The 18,905-nt window shown below is 43.0% G+C and overlaps 1 protein-coding gene across 3 annotated transcripts in view; it reads right to left on the reverse strand.

Moving 5' to 3' along the window:
* LOC111870072 (homeobox protein araucan) overlaps positions 1–18,905 on the reverse strand; it is a 218,762-nt gene that overhangs the window by 140,147 nt on the left and 59,710 nt on the right. Inside the window, exon 1 of one of the 3 annotated variants that reach the window (XM_023862051.2) lies at positions 13,130–13,561. The exons of 1 other annotated variant lie outside the window; for it this stretch is intronic. In XM_023862051.2, coding sequence (XP_023717819.1) covers positions 13,130–13,177 — 48 coding nt within the window. In that variant the 5' untranslated portion in view covers positions 13,178–13,561. Of the gene's footprint in view, positions 1–12,888; positions 13,110–13,129; positions 13,562–18,905 lie in introns of those variants that run through there. One more of the 3 variants, XM_023862052.2, reaches the window with a different exon arrangement.

Consider the following 18,905-nt stretch of genomic DNA (forward strand, 5'->3'; position numbering starts at 1 on the left):
ATTCGAGTAGTTCTGCCGTCCGGAGACAAGCCTGTTTGTATTCGAGTAGTTATGCCGTCCGGAGACAGGTCTGTGTTTGTATTCGAGTAGTTATGCCGTCCGGAGACAAGCCTGTGTTTGTATTAGAGTAGTTATGCCGTCCGGAGACAAACCTATGTTTGTATTCGAGTAGTTCTGCCGTCCAAAGACAAGCCTGTGTTAAGTCCCAGAAGACAGAGGTGTCAATTTAAGTAACCAATAATATATTTTCCGTCTTCATTCCTGTTGCTCCCACTTGGAGCATAGGGCATTCATGAAACGCTTCGTTTCACTTCAGTTTCTTAATCTTAAGACAGTCGGTAGGACTCCTAGGACGGAGATCAGATCATCGCAAGGCCTCTACCTACACATAAGTACAGAAAAAACGCAGAGAAACATCCATGCCTTGAGTGAGAATTGAACCAACGATCCAAGTATTCGAGCGAGCGAAGACAGTTTATGATTTAGACCGCGAGACCAATGTGTTCAGTGAGTAACCAACAGGAACAACAGAAATAATTCCTCAATTTGCAGTGCAGATAATTGGATACTTTCCCTCATCTTCTTTTTTAGTTCATTCGGCCTCTTGTAATTCCGACTTAACTTCAGAAACTGCGGATCCTTTTTTAGACTACTCGTAGGATTCGTTAGAGGAGGAGCTCGACTTGTGGAAAGGCCTCTACCTACCAGGGTCAGCACAAACATAGAAAATAAGTTGACACGCGTCCGTGGCCGCGTCACATTTGATCGCACGACCCCAGTGTTCAATAGGCCGAAGACGGCGCGCATAGGACAGATTTAATAAAGCCTAGAAATACGAAAATTGCTACAAGTATTATATTTTGGACATTATCCATCGTCTTGTATATATCTAAAAACCGTTCTCTTTATTTTTCAAAACACAACATTTCGGAAACTGTATTATGTCTCCGTCTTCAGGTAAAACATACTCATTTGGGCCCAATAGATATAGCCATCGTGCTTTTAGAACGAAAATTGTGACATGAATTAGATTATTCAGTTCTTAAACCCTACAATATTATTATTCATAGGATTCTTCTACAGTAGGGCATCGGTGTCCTTAAAATTCTGCAATTTATAATTCCATAGACCAATCACAGTTATCGCGCAGTCTAATATTGCACTGTCACTACGATCGTGGGTTTAAATCCCACTGGAGGCATGGATGTCGGCGTTTTCCCGAGTATGCACTGCCCTGCGTAGCTACCGGCCATGGCCACAGGGCTGATACCCCGTCCAAGGAGACCTAGCCGTCTGTAAGTTACATAGTTCCTGATTCTTCCTCAATGGGAACACGCAAGAGGGTCTAATCCACCAAAGAAGCATGGAGAACAGCTTCGTGTTTAAGAATAAGTTATAGATAATTACTGAACATCCAGTTTAGATATGCTTGCAGGGGACAATATTACTATTACGGCTCCACAGCCCTTTGTAGGGCCCTGGCTGCATTTTCAGTTTCTTGATCCTATACACAGTCGGTATAGACTCCTTGAACGGCGGATCATCCGGTCGCAAGGCCTCTACACACACACACACACACACGCACGATCCCCGTGTTCGAGTGAGTGAAGGCAGTTCATGCCTCAGACCGCGCGGCCACTGTGATCGGCAGAGGACAATAATCAGTGTACGAAAAAATGGAAGACCTTGGGTTTCCACTGGGAATTACTGAACCATCGGCAGTGTGTGATAACAGGATAAGTAGCATGAGGATTGGCGACTCCAATATCCTTTTTGAGAATGTAGCAAATAATTGTTCAGCGTCAAGAAGTCCCCAGCTGAAAGGTCATCACCGTCCTCACTACTGGTCTCTGTCCTGCGCCGGTTTAATCCAGCCCACACTTCTCTCCTACTTAATTTTTTTTTTCGTTTTCTTGGGGTGGGGTTACACTGAGTGCATTTAGCACGGGTACAGCTGAATTTCCACATATTTATTGCTCGTCACTAATCAATTAAAGCAGATGCATGTTGAATTTGTCTATAACCGATGGCATTCCCGAAATTAAGTTGAATTTCTCGGCTTCAAACCCATCTTCGGTACAAGGAACGGGAGCTCGACTAAGCTATTTTGTTCTCGAACTAATCCACATTCTACATCTGACATGATCACTGCGAAATACCGTACCATGAAAATTATGTGAGAAACATCAGCGGTATAAAGTATGAAATTCTATTCTACGTGTATCTTTAGACTGTTCTTACTATAAGAAAGCTTATTTATCGGTTATTTACTTGCCGATAGTTGCTTGCCTAAAAATTCACTACTTTTTAACTCACTAAGCTTCGCCGTTCATTAATAACGCCACGCCAATGTGCATGTAATTAGTCTCACATATAGATATCAAGGTTGTATCAGGTCCTCAATGGGCAAAAATGTTACACGGGCTCTTATTTTCATGCCACTGGACACCGTGGATTGCCAACCTTACAAAAATTTGCAGTGCCGTGTAAATTCAATCAATAATTTTCATTTGTTTTTCACGTGGGAGGAAGCTTCATTTGATTATTTCCGAGAATACTTGACTTCGGTAATGTTTGGAAGACGCTATTTGTTCCTGAAAGGCCTATGCAAGTAAGTAGATATAGGTATATATAAATAACAAATGTTCCTATCTTCAAACCCGTAACAATTACGGAAGTGTATTAAGCACAAAATTTGTTTCATTTCTTCTCTAAAACATGTGTTTCAGACAGGCTTCACTTGAAAAATATTTAACCGCTATGAATCAACCATTTGAACACTGACTTGTAGGTCGGGCTAATTACTGCTGGCCCTCGCCAGCAGTTATTCTTGTTTCGGAGTCCCGTGGGATTCATGACCACGTTTTACTGTCTTACAACTCTCGGAGTCCTGATCTCTCTTCCTCTTAAAGACCGAATTTCTTCCAATATATATAAATTTAGTTCGTACCTCACAGGAAAAACATCAGGTCTCAGCCACAAAGCCCAACGGATTAATGCTGTTTAGGGAAACGCTCGCTGCTTATTGTGAGAACCATACAAAACACACTGTTGAAAATATGCAGGGTCTTAGTACGAGTATATTAAAGAAATTGGTACATAGTACATAACCACTGGTCTTTAAAAGGTTAAGTCCTTGGTAAGTGTCGAGAGGTGCGTAGATTTTCGCGTAAGGTGTCCGACTTTTACCAAGATTTGGAATAGGCCAATATCAACAAATTATGGTAAATTCCCCAGTATCGAATTTAACGGAAATCCATTCAGCAATTCTCCAGTTGTTTCATATGTACGGACGGCAGGAATGATTTCAGTTAAGCTTCCGCTGGATTCTGAACGCATTTAAAAAGAACGAGCCCTCGTCTGGAAAGCCAAGACAGTCAGTCAGTCAAAGTGCACCCCGCCGTCGCATCACTGATAGTAAGTTTTGCCTCATGTCAGTCCTTGTGTCTGTGTCACTGATACGGACCTACGTTATCAATATGCGTGTGAGAAGCTTTCAATAAAACGACATGAAAACAACAATTTTTTACAGTTTACAGTTTCGCACTTCCAGAGATAAACACTAAAGCAACTGTGTAAACATTTTAAACCTTCAGAATCGTATTCTTACACAGGACGCGTTCTACGAGTTAGTCTGTACAAAAAGCAGGACCGCACTAACTCGGATACATCTCCCTGCGTGGAGGTGGGTTCCAACGCCTCCACCGTAGCTCTGCGAGTCGGAGGAGGCGACGAAAATGAAACCCCGTGCGTGTGGGTATAATTGGGCCACCCTATGTTCCTGGGGGGATATAAATACGGGTATCTGGGCCGTCTCGAATCTGAGACAGTAAAATATGACCATGAATCCCGCGGGACTTAGACCCGGGAATGACTCCACTGGCGAGGACCAGCAGAAATTGTAAACGACAGATCCAATCCTCTCGTCAAAGAGGATGTTACGTAAGGGCTATACCCGCAAGTGTTCAGTTGAAAAAAATACTGGTCGTGGGACTCAAGGGATTGGCGATAAACCGCCAGTTGTAAAGTAACGCTAACTCTGACTTAAACAGATCTTAACGCCGCATTTCGTAACTGAGTAATCAGTTTCATTGTGCGGCATTTTTTTTCGAATGACTGTAATTAATTTAATTGGACAGTCAAGAAAAATCTTCGACATTTTGGTCCGAATTTCCACTTTTATGTTCAAAGAAAGTCAGCGCAAGAGCCCTGTCTTCAGAGAGCCGAATTCAATCCACAATGTTTCCCTTAAAATTCGTTTTATCTCTCCTGCCAATTACGCCTAGATCTAACAAGGTGTCTCCTGAATAATTATTTATGTGAATTCCTCACGCCGTGCGTGCCTCATGCCCTATCCATCGCATGTCCCTCGATGTTATCACTGTAGTAATATTCTTTGGGAAGCTCCTTATAACACATTTTTCTCTGTTCTATTATTTCACTTCTGTTACGTCGAAGTGTTCTCCCCAGCCCGGCTTATCTCTTCTTTAAAGTCACTAATACACTAAAATGCCGCGCCATAGCTCAAGCGGTTAGTCGGCTTTCCACCGCGGCGGCCAGGGTTCGATCCCGGGTCTGGTCAAGTGGGATCTATGGTGGACAAAGTGGCGGTGGGGCAGGTTTTCTCTGAGCACTTCGGTTTCCCTGCCAATCTTCATTCCACCAACTGCTCCACAATCACCCTCACCTACCATCCGGGGCTGGTACAATAGGCCAGAAGTGGCCGCAGTACAAGGGACTCAGTCCCACCCCACTAGCAATAAAAAAAATACTGCAAATCTGCACGGCTGGGATTTATATTTGTTGGGCTGTTGCCGTGTATACGGTATCGAGGGTAGTTACACGGTCGGACGGTAGGCCTGCCACCTAACAGACCTTCCGCCGTGAGATGGCGGCCTGCTTTGCGATTCCAACATTCTTGGAAATTTAAACATCCGTAAACATGAACCGTGACAGCGGTTCTGTGCTATCACTTACTGGTAATATTTTCCATTTTTTTTACACAATATTCTCTTTCCGCAAGTTTACTGCAAATGGTGATAAGGCGTACGCTAACCGATAAAACGCAGAGCCGCCTTAACTACCGTTCTCTGAAATTACAGACATAAAGTTTACCTTCTTTACTAGTCATACTAACTTATCATTTGGGCCCATCACTGGAATATTATCTGAAATTAAACCAGTCCATATCTGTTGAAACATTTTAAAATTAGATCATAAAGTGTTCTGACGATGTTGTATAACACACAGAATTAATGTTTCTTCCTTTTTTTTACTTTTTTCCATCGCCCGGTATTCTGGAAAATAGAAAACACGACGTTTCGGAAACTGCATGTTTCGGTCCTCAGGTGAGGGGGGGGTACACACCTACTCACTGGTCCAGTGATTGAGGTTAGCTCTCTCTAAGGGACACAACTAAGTAGGTGTCTTCCCCTTTCACCAGAGGACGGAAACAGATGCAGTTTCCAAAATGTCGTGTCCTCTATTTTCTAAAATACCGGACGATGGAAAATGTATAAAACTCAGTAATTTTGAATTTTAATATTACCTTCTCATCACCGATGAGACTGTCCGGATGGCCGCTATGAAATCAGTTTTCACATGAAACGTCTTAACTTGCTCCGAGTCACACATTAACAGCGGGCTGGGCTGGGCGTGTGTCTCCTAACAACAGGCCTATAACTTAACGAGAACATTTAGTCCTTAGTCTCGAGAAGTGATTCCTAAAGGAAGTGACTGTATAGCTGCTCCCTATATCTTCACATTTTCTCCCCCGTGTTCAATTCATGCACTTAGATTAACGTTTTAACGCACAAAAGGTTACTAACCATTTACCGTCCATTTAACTTTCTCGTACAAAGTGTACTTATAAGCGTCATTCATTCTTCACAGCAAACAGAAATTAGTTTCCGTAAACGTTAGCCATGGTAGAGACACTATGATACAAGCCGGAAGGCCGCTGGTTCCATTCCGGATGATGTTATTAGATTTTTTAATTGACCCAATCCTTCCAACCGAACTATGGCCCCTGGGGTCGACTCAGCCTCGTAACAGAAATCAGTACCAGGAATCTTCCTGGGGGGTAAAGGGCAGCCGGTGCATAAGGCTGACAACCTCACCGCCATCTGTGAGCCGATTATCTAGATAAATGTGGTAGCCTCGATGTCTCACAACATTATAGGTCTCCACGGCCTGTTAGAGGGATATCTTTACCTTAAACGTTAGCTAACAGATTCTTCTAACTTGACTGGAATCCTGGGTGTTTTCTGGTGGGCAGAAACTCGGTTATGCAGTAAATATCAATTGGGCTAGCTTCACTATTTATGAAGTTGAGATCGTACCTCATAATAAGGAAAGCTGAGAACTGAATTCCAGTATTTTCCTTATAACCCCTGAAGCGGTGCGTCTTCGTGTTTGGGAACATTGGCTCCTGCGTTGCTTAAGGGCCATTTTAGATGGCTGGATTTATTAGGTTTATTAATATTTACAGATATAACGGCGCCCGATCCTTTTGGTAACTTTTATTTACTTCGTAGGCCTGACCGCATATCCTTCAACATTTACCCCTTATAAGACCAACACACTACCACGCAACAGCTAAATAATTTTCGCCTCCACATCCGGTACACACGGCCTGAAGCTCTTCAAAGAATATTGTCGGCCCTGAATTTTAGTCACGTGTCCTCCTTCCGCTCCTACAGCCATGTCTGTAACTTAACATATATATACATATGTATATTCGTACAGTCGGTTGTAAACTTAGCATGAACTAAGCTTCTTACACGACAATCAATGATTCCACGTACCACACGCAACAACAGAAATGTACAGTACATCTGTACAGTGAAAATTGCGGCCTTTGTGAGTTCTAGGGAAAACAGCGCTACCTTAAAATTCCATAAATGAAACTGGTATCAAAGTGAATTATTAGTTTAGATCCATAACAATTTACATTTAGAATTCCTTCAACAAATGGGCTTGTGGCCCTTTTTTACATATTGATTTACTTATATATATATATATATTTCTGCTGCTGAAGAACTGTCTATGTATAGCTCCGTCTACAATTACAATTTACTTAACCAGTTATTTAAATGACAGTACATAACCATAACTCATTTTTGCAATTAAAGTATAAGGCCTAATTGAAGGTTTATTCCTCTAGTTCTGCAGTTCTATGAACATAAATAAACTGTGTACTTGTGTAGCTAACCTCGCAACTTAGAACTGAAAAGTAAACTTTATATTATTCTGGTTACGATCATCAGTAATGCTATAAAGGCAGGCCCCATCAATTCACACACGTCACAGAACACTATCCAGTCTAAAAATCCGCTGTGGGGATTCGTTACGCTGACCACGCGACACCCTCTATCCGCTAAATTTGGCAACTTCGCCGACAGGCGGCGGTCGCTCGGTCGGTATAGTTCCCTTGCGGACTACAGGCCACGAAGTTTTCACAGTACAGCAACCATATCGTTACAGTACCAACAAATCACAATACTGGATTGGACAGATAAGTAGATCTAGGGCCTATACGTGTATAAAATCTTTCATAGGCCCCAATATTCTCACATCAAATTTACAAATAATTCCTACCTCGAGGGCACAATGTAGAAAGAGCGTTAATTAGGATTTAAGGTTCTCACAGCGGTGGTATGAAGAAATATGTCTTCTGGGATATAACATCATGTGGTCCATTGAAGAGTCAACCGACATTTCGGAGGAACATATCTCCTACATCTTCAGGGTCGAAGAATAAACCAAATAAGAATCTGATATGGAAGAGGTAACCAAGCAGAAGAGGCGTATGGAGGTGATACGTTTCTCCGAAACGTCGGTTCACTTTTAACGGGCTACACGGCGCTGTATACCAGCGTTCTCTAGATTCAACCCGTAGGCATTATGCAAGACATTCCTGAATAATTCTTCTGCTTCATATTAAGATGCGTGAATACTCTGAGAAAGGTTTCTCTTGTAGTACAAACAGGGCCTACGCACTGTATCATTTTGTAGCCTATTCCACAACAAACTTCGTGGCTTGAGTCCGCAAGCGAATTATACCGACCGAGCGACCGTGGCTTGTCGGCGAAGTTAGTGACCGCCTCTGTGATCTAGTGGTCAGAGTTCCTGGCTACATATCCAGAGATCCCGGGTTCGATTCCCGGCGCTACCAGATTTTCTGAGAAGTAGTGGGTCTCGAACGGGGTCAACTCAGCCTTGTGAGGATAATTGAGGAGCTATTTCAAGGAAATAGCGGCTCCGGTCTAGAAAATCGAAATTAACGGCCGTGGGGATTCGTTTCGCTGACCACGCAACAACCTCTATCCGCTAAAGTTGGCACTATTCCACATCCCTGTGATTCTATACACGCAGGCCTACTAGAAGCTGATATAGCCTGTGTGACTATTTAACATCATCATGCCTGTTGTTAGTTCCCTCCTTCATTCATCCTCCGTTAACTTCTGAACGCCTTCCCGCTTCAGGCATTTCATAGGCCTGTAACTTTCCCCTGAACTTCAAGTATTTACTATTAATCTGCGGTAATTTTTCCTATAATTCGCTACACACTTTTGTTTCTTCAGCTCCAGTCATTCTGAAGGGTTCTTCAGTATGATGAAACGGCGGGCGGCATCCCTTGAAGAGCGAGGCTTTGTTTAGATACCCTCCCCGCACCAAAGCACTTTAAGCTCTAAATGGATATTAAATTGCCTTTATATAAGCGTGAAGGATGAGAGCACAGCAAATGTTTGCCTTGTGCTTGTCCGCCAAGCTAATAATTGGCTGGCTTGATCGCCGTGCGCTTTCCTACGCTGGCTGGACGTGATGGCATTATCTCTACTAATTATGCTAATAGTGACCCACCCGGCAGACCAGCCGGCCCGAGTGGGGTGTTTGCACATCACAAGATGCCTTACTTTCCACCGTGTCGTTTGGTTGCCAGATCGCGTGCACCTATTTGGGATGGCTGTTACAGCAGCTCATCTTTTTAAGGCGGTAACTTGGAATACGGCATACCTAGGCACTGTATTTCACTCACATAGCCAGAGTAGACCTATAATAAAATCATCACATTTATAAATATTTGTATATTGCTAGTCGGTGGGACTAAGTCCCTTGTACTGCGGCCACTTCTGGCCTCTTGTACCAGCCCCAGATGATAGGCGAGGGTGATTGTGGAACAATTGGTGGAATGATGATTGGCAGGGGAAACCGAAGTACTTGGAGAAAACCTGCCCCAGCGCCACTTTGTCCGCCACAAATCCCATTTGACGAGACCGGGGATCGAACCCGGGACGCCGCGGTGGGAATCCAGCTACTAACGGCTTGAGCTATGGCGCGGCACATTTATCAATATGATCTACAGACAAATTATAGCAACTTCGGCGCTTGTTTATTTGTCTGTTATTAATAATAATAATATAAGCCTTATTACTAAACTGGAAAGTGTCTCATAAGCTAAAAATTTTGGGCCACTTTCTTACGTTACAAGTTGCAGTTAGGCCTATATTCTTTTTTTTTAAGTTTCCTCTGAAAAATTCAGGCCGCAATGCATTGATAGGCCTACTACCTATTTTACTAATTAAGCCTAGACCTATATTTCTTTGTAATTTTATATAATAATTTGATTCAATTCTTTTACTTAGTGCTTGCCAACAGCGAGTGGCCTACAGCACGCGAGCACTTAGAGTGGACACAACAGCTGCTAGACTATGGCTACAGCTAGAACGAGACTAAAATGTAATCCTAGGCAATAAAGTAATAGAAGTAACACGATAATGACGTAACTCAGTAGAATTCCGCAAGGGAGCTCTTACGTTTGTTTGGAAGGTCCAGAGATTTGCAGATGTTTGCAGCCGTGACACGCCCTGTTGAAGAGCGAAGTCTTGAGACATTACTGACTGACGTTAAGGGTGGAAAAGTTTGTAATTTCCTCAGTGGGTACACGGAGACCAACAGTATCCATAATGGAACAACGGTCAATTTTGTTCGTGGGAACGTTATACTAATACTAATAATAATAACAGCAATATGCTGGGCTGAAGGCTGTCTATCCTGAAAGCATATTTTGTTAGTCCCTACAGAAAATTTCGGGGCTGTAGGCCCGCCTTAGGTCCCCAGCGCTTCCATTCACAACGCCCCAAAACTTTATATTCTTTGTTGCTGTTATTCAACGCTTTATAGGCCTATGTTTAGCAACTGAAAGGGCTGTTTACGCCAGCCAACAACAGATAATTCATCATCATAATTTCACTGTCACAGCATTTAGGCCTACTGATGGGTCTGTTTATAGGCCTGTGTACCTGAATATAACGGTTAACTCAGAGTGCGTAATTTACAGGTTAGAAAAGACGGGTTGCATACAGTAAGTACACCTGCCATCATCATCATGGTCTGGGCTGTCTACAGAACTGTTTGAGCTAGAATCCTCTTCTAAAACAAAGAAACTTTTAACCGTCTGGTTGGACTCTCTGACCGGGGAATCTGGCTTTCGCGAAGCGTGTTGCTACGGGACATGCGGGGTTCGAGCCCGCGTGCGGTGCAATACCTGGTGCGTTATTATTTCGCGTTACGAACATCACTTTCCTCACTCAAATATTTCCTTACAGCAAAACTCGGGCCGACGACGAGGGGAATCCCCTAGCGGGCGCGCACAAAACGAAACAATTGTTACGTTGCGAAGCAGCGGCCTGCCCAGCCGCGTTCTGTCGTGTTCAGATGCCTTCTCCAGGTCTGCCCCACGGAAGCTGTGATTAACAGAGCACGGATAAAGCCAAACTACGATCTTAAGACATTTTGTCGCGCGTATGGCTATGCATGGCTTTCCCCACTGCGTTTGTCACAAGAAGGGTAACCATTCACCAAACGAAAACTTCCGGTACAAGGTATGTGACTCACAATGCTGGAGATACCACATCAGGGACTGCAAACGCAGGGCTAAATCAATGTCATCTTGGGCAGAAATAGACTAACGCGCATTGTGAGCCATTCAGTATTTTATTATTACTGATTATATAGTCTCTTAATTATGTACTCAACGGCAAATACCGTTAGCCCATAGGTCTATCCACAGTGCACGCCTACGTAGATCATTCTTTAAAATATTCCTAAACTGACTGCATGTTCAGTTTAATTTAAAAGTTACGGCACTGACCGATAAATAATGGAAAATAACTGAAGAAACTACCATAAAAAGTGAAAAGAATTTCGACGCTTCGAAGAGACGAAAACATTTCGTAGGCTATAAACAATCAAACTGCATTTCAACCATAGGAAATTACGTCGTGTTAGATTCTGTTTAAAAGTCCTGTTTTTTCCTCCTTTTTTAAAATCACATCTTAAATATTTATCGTGCCGTATAAAAAACTGGTCTAAGGCCTTACGTGTTGTTCGGGTTGTTTTGGAATGCAATTTTGTTTGGAGCGCTGAGGTTGCCCTGTTCCTCAGCACTGCATTCCGTCTGCATATGCCTTCTACAGGGGCCGTCGCTTCCGCCCTGGATATGAAAACTGGGGCCCATCTTTCTTTTTAGCCGACTTATTAACTCCAATAAAATGAATTCCTTTTTAAACACACGAGTTGTTAGGGCTATAGCAAGCTTGCAGGAAAGCTTCATTCGAGTTGACTAAATGCTCGAGTTCTCGTTTTCTCAACGTTTGACTTAAGTAATTTGATTTCATGTGTGTATCGATATCTTATTGGCAAAACAGCCGTATTTCAGCCGCGGCCTTCCTTAGAAGATTCTGTCAGATTTGTCTGAATTAAGACCAACCGGTTTTCACTTCTTTGGATTTCACAACAATGTTTTTTTACCGAGAAAAGTAGTCGTCAGCCTTGCGTCCAACCCGGAGGTTCATATGTGTATCACTTACAATAAATGTCCGGGTTAATAACCTGTAATAGCGAGTTTCCTCAACTAATTTTGCTGTATTTACAGCGTTCAATTCTTAAAACTCGCTGTTATTACGAACTGTTTGAAGGTTGTATCAGTCTTGTCACACGAGTTACTCAAAACTTGAACAGTACTACCATTGTGAAAGCCTCAAGAATTTATTAAGCACAATGGCCCTTCTTTGCGACAGATGAAACAACTGAACTTAAATTATCAATCGGCTATAACACGACATTGTCACTTGATGTGTGTTTGTTAGCATACCGGTAATGAAATACGTAGCGTTCGTACGTAAATAAACTGACTGGTTCAGAACAAAATTAGGAACCATCGAATCTAATGGATACGTAAGATTAAAAATGGGGCCTTTCTGTTTCTGTCGTCTGTTTGCTATCACAGCGCTAACAGAGAACACCTAACGACGTTTTGAAACTTACTCCGTATTCTTGCCAGCAAACACAGAAAACTATATGGAAGTTCTGCCGTAGGTTTTAGAATGAGTTTCGTATCCTCACTCCCAGTACATAAGTCCATATTTTATTTTTACTTCAACGAATTTTCACTGTAATTTTTATAGGTATCAGATTTTATGTTTCAATGTTTTTACGAAACAATTCCACTTTCTTACATTAATGTTTTCTACTACGGTAAATTAATTAAGAGTACGCATTTCTCAGGATAAAAATGGCATTCGCTTCTATTTTTTTTAATTAGAGTATTATTCCTTATTACAGACAAACTGTAATATTTATAAGCGAAGCAAGCACTGGTTAATACCGGGTGAAGCAAGGTTACTATTTCCTGTTGGGGTATAAAACTAAACGTACACTTGTTCTTAAACGTTAAACGCGGCGTCTGCAGAGCATCACAAACGTCACGGGAAGTGACTGACTTAAGGCAATTTAACACTGAATCAAATACAATATGCAACTTGACTTCAACGTAGATAAAGTGTAAAAGCATTACAGAAGGAGTGTACCTTTGAAAAACATTACCTTTTCGTAACATTCGTGAAACATCGTTGATCTGCTTCTAGCTCGGAGTACACCGGCACTTAAAAACTAGTAATTTACAGCGTGTGAGCGTATAATTGAGTGGAGAACGTATAAGACGTTACTTGTAGGTACTGCCACTGACCCAGTTTGATGGAAACAGAATTCGCGTTACCAACCCTGTCTAAGAAGTAGGATGTTTGTGACCTGCCCTACAAGAACACACTGGCCGCATGCAGCTTACCTGGGAGGCCGACGGGTAGGAATAGCCGAACTGAGCATACGCAGACATCGTCACTTGCGAGTATCAGACTTACACAACTAGCACTCGGCCCCACATGTCGCACCGTGCGCGCACTACCGCAGTAGTCCCGTCATGACGAAGCACTGTTTCGCCGCTACATCGCGCGGAACCCAGCCGGCCGGCCCGCGACCCGTTGCCCGAAACTCGGCGTTCGGATAATGTAGCACAGATCAAGTCTTTAGTCTCAGTAATCAATACAACACTAAATGAGTGGAGGGGAAGAGCTTAACTGCTGCCTGGGGGTTGTTGTGTGTCCCTACAAGGGGGATAATCTCACCCCCGCCCCCTAGATATGCAACAATAACACTTCGACCTCGGTCCTGCCAGCGATGCTTACAGCTGCAATCGCAGGCCAACGCAGTTCACACTGTCAGCTCTCAACACAGACTGAATAGGAGCCTGGGGTAACCTCTGGCGACGAAATTGAGAACGACTGATACCGGAACCACCAGTTGGGTACACTGTACTTCCCCTCTCGAAGAGGCGTGGTTATTGCAGTATTCACCAATCAAAGACCGACTCTAAAGACGAAATCACGCCTTTGCATGGTCAAGCTACCAACCGGAGCTTGGAACTAGAATGCTCCTGCCCATCGACCCGCCCTCGAGGCAAAATCAAAAGTCTGGGCCCCCTAGACTAATGACGGCCCAGCAGAAGGGGGAAACAAGCACGTTGATGTTTATGGGGCCCTAGCAGGCTGGCTGCCCGCAAAACCCATCAAGAACTTCTCGACAGGAAACAATGACATATCCCGAGCGAATGTCTTCATGAAAGAATGTATGATAAAAATATTGTCTGTCTCCAGTACCAGGCAGATGACTCGGAAACACTGCGCATGGGAGATGCGGGCATACATTGTTGCACTTCCACCTGACTCCTCAGACCAGTTCTCGTATTGTTGTCACATCAATATATTCGTAATTTCGGAAGACAGAAACTCGTTGGAGCAATTTCAGAGTATTAAACTAATTACAGCAGCCTTATCGAAGACTGAACATCGTCACTCGAATCCCAGACGTGCAAATTTCTTACATATCGGAAAGCAGGCAAATTGTGGCCTTCACACTAACGCACATGCCTGCTCATTTTAATAAATCTGCAGCATGTTACGTGAATTTTTCATAATTGCAGGACTATAAATATATAAATATATGCCTTTACGAACCCTCAGATGAACCATTTACATAATTGTTGTAAATTGCATAAGGTAGCTGTAAACACACTATAGCTATATTTTTCGAATCTGAAGGTTAATATCAGGCTACGGGCCATTATGCATTGCAGCAGAACTGCTCTTATATACGAGGTGTATAGGAAAGTACCCGGACTAGGTCAAAATAGAAGTGCTGGCTTCATTTGCCCAAATTTGGCTGCCATCTCACTCAGCAACAAGAGCATTGGGTTTTTTTTCTCTCTCTTCAAAAGTACCGTGGAAGTAATTTTCCTTCATGCTGTCGAGTGCCGCTTGCGTTTCCTTTTAGATGTCAGACACTGTTTCAAAACGTCGTCCCTTCCAGTTTCATTTTCAATTTGGAAAACAAAGAGAAATCCCAGGGGGGCTAAGTCAGGCGAGTAGGAAGGGTGGGGAACAGTAACCATGTTATTGTTAGTCACAGAATGTGTGGTTTTCAGGGATGTGTGGTAGGATGCGTTATCGTGATGAAGGAGCAATATGACTGGTAAACACCATCCCAACGGTGTCTGCGAGCTCGTGGGTATGTTCTGCGACGGTCTTCTTGGATGAGTTCTCGAATTTTTTCAACTTTTTCTGTCCTTTTTTTGATGCTTTGTCACCCTGGAAGTTCGTCATCTTCAACTGACACTCGACCGGCCTTGAAATGTGAATTCCATTCAAAAACCATTGTCAGGCTTAAAGAATGTTCTCCAAACCCCTCACGAAGCATTTCAAAAGTTTTAACAAATGATTTACCGAGCTTCACGCAAAACTTCATGCGGACACATTGCTTGATTTTTTCTATCCATCGCAGAAAAAACGAAACACGAAGTTGATAAAGCACTTGTATAGAAACAATGCGTGTGACACAGCGCGGTGTCACGTGGCAGACTGATGCAATAGGCTTTCGAAAATATGACCTTGGCCTCCCCTCTCATTTTCTTTCTCCGAGGCAGTTATAGCAGTAAGAGTCCGGGAACTTTCCCATACCACCTCGTAGTTAAGTTGTAAATATTAGCTAATATGCTGATAAATTTCGCTTTAGATCTTATGTTTGGTTCAAACAATAAAAATTTCAACATTTAACAGTAGTTTTCATTATAACGCATGTACTTTTATAGGCTCATGACGAATTTTAGGATCGAAACATAAGCTAAACTTAGGTCGTTTGCATATTCTGATAATGTAGTGTTTATTAGTTGTATATAACTATGGTTTATGGCCACTTTACCAGATCTTCCGGTATGCTGAATACCAAGGACGAATTATCAAGTTCAAATACAATATTTCCTACAAATACTGACTTTTTGACATTATCCACAGTAATGTTGTTTATTTGAAAACAACGTTTCGGAGACGGATTTCTTTCTCCGTCCTAGTGTAAAAAAGAGCCTACTCAGTTGGGCCCAATCGATAGAGCTAGTCCCTATCTCCGGACAGCAGAAATGAAACAGTATTTTATGCTGTAAAAATACAGTTTTAATTTAAAAACAGAGAGACAACTGCAGGAATAATTATGTAATACATTATTAATTCATCATAATATAATATTAATTAAAAATATCAATATATATAAAAAGATAAAAGGTAAAGTTGTACCTATGCTTAAGTATTTAAGCACTACGCCATGAAGGCGTATTGGGAAATGGGTTTATAGATCCACATTTTCTTGTTCTCGATACTAGCTAGAGGTGGGTGGTCAGCTTCAAGTCTCGGCCGTTTTACGCCTGGGGAAAGAGGGTCCGGTACCTATTGGTTAGGAGATAGGTGGACCCCAGAGCCTGTCTGGACGACATGAAGACGAGAAAATACTTGACCCTACCGGGACTCGAACTCCGACCCCTCGGCCGTCCACTCAGTAGCTACTCGCTATACAAACTATGCTATCAGATAGATTATTTATGGGACGTAGAACATTCCTGGACGTTTCTTACCCGTAATGTTAGGGCCAAATTAATTAAATTTTGTAAATGCTAAGTGATGTAGTGTCACGGTAGCCGAGCGGTCTAAGGCATGCACTGTCTTCGCTCGCTTAGAAACCGGGATCGTGGGTTCGAATCCCACTCAGGGCATGGATGTTTAGTTTGTGTGTGTGCGTTTTTCTGTGTTTGTTTGCAGGTAGAGGCCTTGCGACGAGCTGATCACCCGCCCAAGGAGTCCTACCGAATGTGTAAGATCTAGAAAAACCTAAGTGAACGGAGAAGTTCATGGAGATAGGCCTAGGCCCACTGGGGCTGTAGTGCCAAGGAAAAAAAATACAGTTAATTAAATAGGTAAAATAGGTAATTAAATGTACACATTTGTACCTATCAAACTGTTGTCTTCTTCTAATGAATGAACTGGTCCTCAATGTCGAAATATAAACATAGCGAGGAAGCACAGGCGTTTGTCAGGCCTGCGTTAGGCAGGTTCTGCAGCAGTCTGCCTACTGTCTCCTACATTAAGGCCAAAGAAGCAAAGGTGGAATGTGAAATAACTGCGGAGAATTTGTAAAATGGGTCTCCTGATTCAAGTCAGCACCATGAAATATAGCCAAAATGGCAATAGTAGTAAAGCTACACACATCCTGAATTTCGATAATATGGATGGAAGGAAATAGTCAACTTCAAGCTTCGGTCTCTTTACTCCGGGAGAAACAACATCCGGTACCCACGGAACAAGAGACTGGGTGGGCTCCGCAGCATTTTGGAAACAGCGACGAAGCAACAAATTGCTTACCCTCGTCGGGAACTGATAACTGGTGGTAACTTAGTTAAAGAATTTAGCGGAGAAGTTAGATTCTTTAAATGACTTAAGACCGCGCCATAGCTCAAGCGGTTAGTCCCTGGCTCCCCACCGCGGCGACCCGGGTTCGATCCCGGGGTCTAGTCATGTGGGATTTGTGGTGGACAAAGTGGCGCTGGGGCAGCTTTTCTCCGAGTACTTCGGGTTCCCTTGCTAATATTTATTCCACCAATTGCTCCACAATCACCCTCACCTATCACCTGGGGCTGATCAATAGGCCAGACGTGGGCACTGTACAAGGGACTTAGTCCCACCCCACTAGCAATACAAAAAAAATAATAATAAATGACTCAAGCGCCATACTTTGGACGGAAATACACAAAATTGTACATGTAATTCACTCTTCAACATGTTCCTCCGAAACGTCGGTGAACATCCACCAGAGTCTATGTCTCACATCGCAGAAGTCACTAGTTTGAGAACCTCAAATAAATGTTCTGCTATTGCAATCTAATTCTGGCCTTGTGAATAATTCAGATAATGTTTAGTATTATCTACCCATACGTCACGCTGACTTGCGCATGCTAAACTGAACGCTATCTTGGTCATAAAGTTGTAGCAAGACAACTACAAACGTAGCTTGTAAACAAGAAATGAATTCCAGGAGTGCTGAGTTTTCGGACTTTGTCAGTCGTCCTGTATTCTAAAATAATCACACACACAAAAAAATACAGCGTTTCGGTTCAGTGATTGAGGTTAGATCTTTCTAACGGGCCGAACAGAGTAGATGTCTTCGACCCCTCACCTGAGGACGGAAACAGATACATTTTCCGAAACGCTGTGATCTTTGGTTTTGAGAATACCGGATGCTGGACAAATACCCCAAACCCAGTAATTCTGAGTGTTGCCAGAACCCTTTACAGGAAATGATATGCCTGTGTTGGTTTCGTGCTTCTGCTGCCAGGGACTTTTGGGTTTTAACGGCATGCAGTTCGGGGAAATCCCGTCGCTTACGACAAACACGTGGCCTCCATCTTCAGGATACGTGTGTAGGGCATGTCAACTTAGGTATTTCCAAGTTTAACGTGTACTGTTTCAGTTGTAAATTTATATAGAGTTAAAGGTCAAGTTGTCCCTGTGCTCAACGAATTAAGCACTACGCCATGAAAGTGTATGGGGGGAGTGGATATATAGATCCACATCACCTTGACCTCGACACTAGCTGGAGGTGAGTGGTCAGCTTCATGCCCCTGTCGCTTTACCCCCGTGGAAAGAGACCACGGTACCAATTGGATAGGAGGCTGGGTGGGCCCCAGAGCCGATCTGGACGATTTGGAGAAGATAAAATTCCTGACCCTACCAGGACTCGAACTCCGACCCCTCGGTCGTCCAGCCTGCAGCCAGTCGCTATCCCGGCTCCGAATTTATAGAGTTAACGGGCGAAAACACCGAACAACTTTGCAGAATACCTCAATTGTTTCAGTATGAATCTACCCCTTCCCCCGTCTCCAGGCTGTATAAAAGGTAAAAAAGTGACATTCTCTGCGTGCAGGACTAAGCCTTATGAAGGACTCTGTGTAAAGCTAAGGATATCCTTAATCTACCCCTTCCCCCGTCTTCAGGCTGTATAAAAGGTAAAAAAGTGACATTCTCTGCGTGCAGGACTAAGGCTTATGAAGGACTCTGTGTAAAGCTAAGGATATCCTTAATCTGCGCACTCGACGCAGTGCTTCACGCCACGGCCGATCCAGATATCGGTGTAAATTATAATTACATTTAATCAATATTATGAAAAGGAAAAACAAATTCAGAGGGCTC

Source organism: Cryptotermes secundus, unplaced genomic scaffold (genome assembly GCF_002891405.2).
Source record: "Cryptotermes secundus unplaced genomic scaffold, Csec_1.0 scaffold355, whole genome shotgun sequence".
Classification (NCBI taxonomy): Eukaryota; Metazoa; Arthropoda; class Insecta; order Blattodea; family Kalotermitidae; genus Cryptotermes; species Cryptotermes secundus.